The 8,176-nt window shown below is 35.4% G+C and overlaps 1 protein-coding gene across 1 annotated transcript; it reads right to left on the minus strand.

Moving 5' to 3' along the window:
• Positions 1–7: 7 nt before the first annotated feature.
• On the minus strand, positions 8–6,862 carry LOC117302731 (EF-hand domain-containing protein D2-like). Its single transcript, XM_033786736.1, has 4 exons — positions 6,684–6,862; positions 1,326–1,473; positions 819–974; positions 8–247 (listed from the first exon to the last, which is right to left on the minus strand). Exons 1-4 carry the CDS (start codon positions 6,860–6,862, stop codon positions 95–97), a joined length of 636 nt encoding a protein of 211 aa, XP_033642627.1. The 3' UTR covers positions 8–94.
• Between the last annotated feature and the right edge of the window lie 1,314 nt (positions 6,863–8,176).

Raw genomic sequence — 8,176 nt, forward strand, 5'->3', positions numbered from 1 at the left:
GTTTTTGAGATAACGCTCGGCTTTGGCTTAAATTAGTCCAGAATCTGATTATAATTATTTACAACAGTATAATAAGCCAAAACGGATGTTGAGTTTAGACAAACTTGTTTGCTCGGTTTGCAAAGGCTGCCTTCTTGGCTGCAGCAGCCTCCTTATCTCTCTTGGCCTGTTTTTTGGCTTCGGTAGCCTTCCGTTTCTCAGCAACAATTTCGTCTTTCAAATTCTGGGTGTCTTCATCAGCCCGGCCCTGTAAGATAAAAACAAATAATAATTATTAATATAGGAATGAAACAGCACAGTAACATCAGCGGAAGTTTTCAGTGGCAATTTGTTCACTTTAATTATTGATGTATGTAACGGTTCTTTCGAAACGCCAAGACCATTAAAATGGCTCTTTTTCGTGTTCAGTGTTCAGTCATCCAAATATGAGATTTGAGGTTAGTTGTCATCACACGTTTACGAGTTCCATCCTTTTTGACAACCTTGATTGGTAAAATGAAATCGCGATGTGGGTGGGTCCATGTGGTCGATTTCACAAGCTTAAGACTTGTCTTATCTCAAGTTAAGACGAGTTTCCGTCCTAGCTTTTACTTAAATAGGACTAGCGTTTAGTCTTTAATAACTCAGTAGGACTAGTACTAAGTTTGGAGATGGAGGACTTCCTCATGGTTATAGGTCAAGTCCTAAGTTAGGACCATCTTTGTGGAATCGACACTGGAGCTTGTTAATCTATCGGTAGACATTTCTAAACATTGTGCTCATAAAACAATCATGACAAAATTCACAAAATTTGGAAGAAACAAAAATGGGTTCCCTACAGACGTCTCGAAGAAGTTCTTAGCTCCACCCACTCCTGCCTTTTTGACCTCTGCAGGTGTTGCTGCTAAGACGATCTCATTGTTCTTGACAATCTTCGTGTATCCTGACCCCTCTGGCATTTCTCCTTTCAAACACTTGCTCCACAGTAACATAAACTGAAACAGATCAAAATATTTGAGAGTTCGTTATGGTAATTAGCTCTCATAGGGCGGCATTTTTTTGTATTACACAATAATTGCCATCGTAAAAAAATCCTGATTTCCTATTGTTTTTTTTAAAAATCGATTTAGAAAAACAATAACTACTAGTTTTAGGCGAAATGACTTTTACTGTTCGGCAGATGCAAACATTTCTTTCTTAAAATTATTATTTTGTGAGTGCAAAATGTTTTGCTAATCAGTATGAATTTGGCTTCGAACAAGAAAGTGCTGTTTTCATGCTACTCTCTTACTTGTTTTATTTTTACCAGAGTAAATTCATTAAAGCGCCCTCTCGTGCTTAACTACCTCTCTGAAATTGAATTTGCCATCCTTGTCCTCGTCTATGTGGCTTATGATACTTTTGAGCTCGAGGTGAGTCATAGGCTCCCCTCGTTTCTCCATCATGTTCTTCAAATCATCATAACAAATAAAATCATCCTTGTTCTCGTCGTATCTGCATACAAAGAAAATGATTGGTTGATGGGTTGACATGTGACATCGTACAGAGCATCCCTTGATTGATTGACTCTATTCACTACTATCAGTAATAATCTAATCCGATTAATTGGACGATTATTAAGTGACAGTGACACTTTAAATTTACCATTGGTGGTTATTAGTCATGTGACAATACTAAAATACCTCATTATTATGTTGATGATTGAACTTTAACTAGCCTGTTATATGTTTTTTGTTTATGAAGAGCGGTAAAGAATGTCTCTCCAAATAAATTTCGATAAATTAGGCCCAATACGAAACTCGTTTGTTATTATTGAGATTGCTGTAATAGCGCCGAGTCCTTTTTGGTTGTGACTAGAAACTGTTGGCTGTCTGTTTAAGAAAATCAACAACAACAACAGAAAATAATGTAGTGTTCGTATTGAGCAGTGACATTTAAAAAAAGGATTTAGAATTATGCAGTGTCTGCTACTTTTTATTCATTTCGAAAAGACCGACTTCGTTCCTATCCAATCGCCACTTTTCAAACCCAATACAAAACGCCCCCATCGGCTTCGAGCTCAGCGGCCGAAACTAGTTGCGCGCGCCGCCGAAACATGACGTCACATTCATAATGACAAAACTTTTTTCGTCTGCTCGAGCTCGCGGTTTGGTGCTTAAAAAACGTCGGTTTACGACCAAAACTGGACACATTTATGTCTCTTTGCTGGACCTCACCCAGTCAACAGTGCCCTCGTAGTACTAGTGAAGATGGTGGACAACACGCTTTGATGATATTTCGGTAAGTTAGGACACAAACTAAGTTTTCTGTTTGTAGTTTCACAAAGTCGGTACGTGACTGACGAAACGTAGTCGTAATGCTGCATCTATTTCGTGAAAATATTTGTTTGTTTTTGTCTGGGGTTAAAATTGTCATTGTATTTAACGAATTAGGCATTCTTTGGTGAACCAATTGCCAAGTATGGTATGCTTGGAATTTGTTTTCATTTTCTTTACAGTCGTCGTCTGTTCCATTCTCTTATTTTCTTTCCCCCATAAAAACGTCAATCAATCAATGAAAGTGAGCATGATGATGTTGATGAGTGACTGATAATCAACTTCGGAATGTCAAACACGCATAACCGTGTTCCTGTCAACATCTGTTTTGATGCGCTATTTTACAATGTGTGGTGACAACCACCTTAATAAAAGGCTAACGGTCTATCGAGATACATACGAATCTGAATTTGTTTTAAAATTGTTTTTATTGTAAAAACAAATTTGTGTATCGTAGGAGGTCCTGTTTTCGAGGTGTCCCTAAAATCGTGGCAAATCTTTTACCTCTCTGTGCGCGATGTTAACAGTCATAGATACAAATTGTGTGGTTTTATTTGACAAGCAAAGAGTCTCCTCTCCCTTGACCAAAACTTGGAAACACGTATGGCTCCTCTGGTTATTTGCACTTGTAAATTCAAAAAGTTTGGTAGTTTAGGCATTTCTAAAAGGTACAAAAATATGTCATAATATTGAGGCCATATAAAAATATTTGCCCACCGAAAAAGTTTCATCAAACACTATTTCTATTCACAATTCATGATGATCAAATCATGTTACTAAATATTGCTGAGCATTCTGGAAAAAAACTACAGAGGTTTAAAGAAGCCATGTGCCTTATATCATTTTCTAATATTTTTTGAGATTTTTATTTTTTAACCCTCATATCAATATTATTATTAATATTAAAATTTAAACATCAGCTTGTTGATTCAATTATCACTGTTTATTTATACGCTTTATTATAAATATTAAGAAAAAAATGAAGAAAAAAATTAAGAAAAAAATCAGATTTGAAAGTCAGTAATTATTCACACTTTTTATTATTTTTATTATTTTTTATTATTTTTTGCAAATTACCATGGTAATTTTTAAAATTTAATAAAAAAATATTTTGAATAAAATGAAGACAACTGCTGGCTATAAAGTCATACACAGAGTCTCAAAGAACACTTGTAGTCACTACAGATGTTTCTTCCATGTATGGCTCCACCGGGAAACCATACTTTCTCGTTTGCCGTGAAAACAGGAAAAACTCAAAACAAATGGGGCCAGTTGAAGTCATCGAAGATCGGTGTGTGGTGTGAAAATTTCAATGTCCTTCAAGTTTTAATATAATTTGAATATTGAAAACACAATTTCTGGGTCAATGTGTCAAAGTTTGACCTTTTATTTATTATCCGCTAGCCAAACACTGTTGGTAAAAAACACATGGGCTTAAAAGTTTAATTGATCCTGCACTAAGCATACAATCTAATCTTGCTGAGCACAGAAGTATCTTGCTTACGGCAACGGGTCCCCAGCAAACAACCCATGAATTTCCACCGATGCCTCATCTATTTGTTGCTCAGCAAATAAATTTGCTACGCAGCATTTTCTGTTAAGAATTTTCTGCTAAGAAGCTTAAGTGTGGGTTCGAATCCCCAGCCGTGACACTGTGTCCTTGAGCAAGACACTTAACCATTGCTTCGTCTTTCGGATGGGACGTAAAGCCGTTGGTCCCATGTGTTGTGTAACGCATGTAAAAGAACCCAGTGCACTTATCGAAAAGAGAAGGGGTTCGCCGCGGTGTTCCTGGTTGTGGCTGCTTAATGCGCCGTAGCACCTTGTAAACCCTTATAAGGTGCTAAATAATTGGGTCTCAGAATTCATCACTGCAATAACCTATCTTTCTGAAAATTTGTATATACTCAGCGCTTTGAGTACCTTGTTTGGTAGATACGTGCGCTGAATAAGACTTCGATATTATTATTATTATTATTATTATTATTATTATTATTATTATTAATTATATTCTTATTATTATTACTTATTATTAATTATTATTATTATGAGATTATTATTATTATTATTATTATTATTAATTATTATATTATTATTATTATTATTATTATTCATGTAGTTATTATTATGTATTATTATTATGATTATTATGTATTATTATTATTATTATTTATTATTATATTATGATTATGATTATATTAATTATTATTATTAATGATTATTATTATTATTATGTAGGATTATTAAGTAATTCTTATTATTATTATTATTATTATTATTATTATTATTATATTATTATTATTATTATTATTATTATTATTATTATTATATTATTATTATATTATTATTATTATTATTATATATTATATTATATTATTATATTATTATTATTATTATTATTATTATTATTATTATTATTATTATTATTATTATTATTATATAATTGTGCCCTGGGCTTGAAATGGTCCGAATGACTAGTAGGTATTAACCCTCGAACAGGTCACCACAGTGACAGCTGTCACTGACCAACTGGTTTTTCATCTGCCACATGTGCACATCTGGAAGAAAAACAAATCCACTAGACCTGCTATTAAAAAAAATATTCAAAAATTAAATAAATCCATCCACATCTCCTCATGATTCTTATAGCATCCATGTGAATTTGTTGACGGATGGCTAGTTCAGTGAGCTTTGCGTATTGGCGCATGGCCTGACAGTGGGCAGGCGAAACCGTAGTGCTTCGTTCATAGTCTGAAATAGCGACCTCTTGTGGGCTAACCTCTGTCATTAGCCTCCGATCTGTGTGAGAGTTTTGCGTGGCTGATTCTGATAAATAACCGTGACTTGAGAGCAAGTCTAGCGAAGTAGACAAACCGGCATTACTTATTACCAGATGTCGTTTATTTGTTTTGTCCAAAACACGTGACAATTATAAAACCTGACAAATCTGGCGTTGGCAAAGGCATTAACAAAACTGAGCAGATGCTGTTTGTTTGTTTTGTCCTCTAAATAAAAGGCTTAAAGCCATTGGACCCTTTCGGTAAACAGTATTGTCCAGGGCCCACACTTCGTGTATCACAACTTCTATATCAAATAACAAACCTGTGAACATTTAGGCTCAATCGGTCATCGGAGTCGGGAGAAAATAACGGGAAAACCCACCCTTTCGCCGTGTCATGACATTTGTTTAAAATAAATCCGTAATTCTCGCTAACGAGAATTTATATTGTTTTACTGTTTTCTCAAAAAGTTAAGCATTTCATGGAATAATATTTCAAGAGAAATCTTTCACCACTACCTTCTGTAAACCCTGTAAGTTATTTGTAAATCTGTGAACTTTTATTTATTTTTCTGTACCGAAAGGGTCCAATGGCTTTAAAGCCATTGGACACTTTCGGTAAACAATATTATTGTCCAAGGCTCACACTTCGCGTACCACAACTTATATATAAAATAACAAACCTGTGAAAATTTAGGCTCAATCGGTCATCGGAGTCGGGAGAAAATAACGGGAAAAACCACCCTTGTTTCCGCACGTTTCGCCGTGTCATGACATGTGTTTAAAATAAATTCGTAATTTCGCTATCGAGAATTGATATTGTTTTAATAATTTCTTAAAAAGTAAAGCATTTCATGGAATAATATTTCAAGATAAGTCTTTCACCATTACCCTGTAAATTATTTGTAAATCTGTGTTTTTTTTCCTTTCTGTCCGAAAGTGTATGATGGCTTTAAATTGTTTCAAATTGCATCCCGAATCTAGTAAAATCTGCCTCGCACGATTATTGATTGTAAATTTCCGGTCGATGTTTTGGCATGTTGTATACCCCGTTGAAGCCGTGATTTAATATTGTGTGTGTTTCTTTTTATATTTGATAAAATACCATGGCAGTCGATTTAGGTAATTATTTTACCTCTATGAGGTACGGTTATACTATAGGAACACGTACAGTAAACTTGTTAACTGTGTTGATTCAATCCCCTTAAAATTAAGAATTTGTTTAGAAAAAAATTACTTTTGTATTATTATTTGTTTTTGTCCACATACAAAAATGATATACAGTTTCCATGGGCACATATGAGTAAAAATGAGGCTGGTGTTCATTAATTTGCAAAAAACTATTCATAAAAAGCGACCAATCATCCTTAAGTATACAAGATATGCTTGCACTTTGGCTGAACCGAACACTCCAAAGTTGACAAATTTGATGTATTCTTTTATATGAAATTTCCCCGTCACCTCTTGACAATACCCTTAACCTTATTAATAAATGACTGCATTCATCTGAACAAACTTGTTTGTTAGTAAGGCGCAGAAGGCATCAATTATCTCACGCCATAAAGAGATAAATCATCTAAAAAAAGTGCAACAGCACGAAAAGCACTTACTCGGCAAACATGTCTTCATACATGGCGCATTGTTCCCGGGTGAATTCGCTGAACTCTGGGTACGGATGTGCGAATTCTTCGTGTGGATCAACGTATTCGCGCATGTTTTTTTGAACCTCTTTCCCTTCTTCTACTTCCACTCTCTTCTGAAGACGTGATGCTAGCTCGTTATCAGCCATGTTGAAAAAAGGGACGTTTAGATACTCACAAAAAGAATCTCTGCAGAAGGATTAACAAGCCTCTTTACTGGGTAGTTCGCTAGTTTTATGAAGAATGTATCCTGTAACAAAAACACTGTGTTCCTAAAGCGTCTTGTTGATATGACGCGTGCGCGTTGCGTTTGTTGCGTCATGACTTGAGCAAACGACCGCCCCATTGACAACATTACAAAACGGATACTGACGTCACAATCAAAGGCGCGGTATACGCTCTCTCGCACCACGCGCTCGACGATCACCAAAACTTCGGCCCTGTTCAAAACAACCTTGGCTTCGGCTCTATCAAGAGAGAGAAGTGCGGTTTTAACATTGTTAAAGGAACTTACAATTTATGTAACCTATGACGTGAGAGCCATGTTTTGTGTCGATGACACCCTGTAAAGAATTTTTTTGTGGGCAATTGTTGGTGTACTTGGTTTTTATCTAAAATACTCTTTTTATTAGAGGATAACATGGGTCAGATCCAGTTGCTTTGAAATCCCATGTTATTCCGTATATTCAACCATCAAAATGACGTGTGGAAGTTTGGAGCTAAAACGGCTCAGACTAGCTTGGCCCGCGGTTATGTTGAAAACTACGCATGTTTTGCGTGTGCTCATGGCTTCAGACGAGAGAACGGACGGAGCATGAAGCCAAATCATAACCGAAGCCACAGACTGTGAAACGCTAATGACGCTAAAGCCACGCACACGTTTTTAGGCACAAATAATAGCTACCATGCAATGGTTTGTCCCCTCTGATGTTGGCCTCAGTGAGTGGCCCTTTTGAGCTTGTGACATCATACTACAATGGGTCTATAAATCAATACATTAGTTCCAACCCAATTTGTCACCAATGTTTACTTATTACGAACCAATTTAAGTTTTTTTGAAGTTCTCTTGGAGCAATCTGTAAGTGTTTTGAATAAAATCAAACCTTTAGTTTGCGACCGCCAGTTGTATTTTCACTTTTCTTTTTGAAAATATCACCCTTTATTGCTAATTACAGAACCGCGGTGGCTGGTTGCCATGGCAATGATCAATTAAGTTTGAATGACCTATATTTTTAACAATTGGCTCGTTAAATAAACTAGAAAATCGATAATGCAATTGCGATTTTACAATGAAAATAGTTACAATCGAGCACACACAAGGTTTAGTTTGAAGTGATTTATTAAATTACAAAAAAATAAATAATAGTTTTGACAGCATATTGCTGTATAAAAGGTGGTTCAACTACGGTAGCATGTTGAGATGCGACCGACGTTTTTTTTCTTTCGTATTTGTCTTCTTCATG

This window comes from Asterias rubens, chromosome 18, assembly GCF_902459465.1.
Source record: "Asterias rubens chromosome 18, eAstRub1.3, whole genome shotgun sequence".
In the NCBI taxonomy this organism is placed as follows: domain Eukaryota; kingdom Metazoa; phylum Echinodermata; class Asteroidea; order Forcipulatida; family Asteriidae; genus Asterias; species Asterias rubens.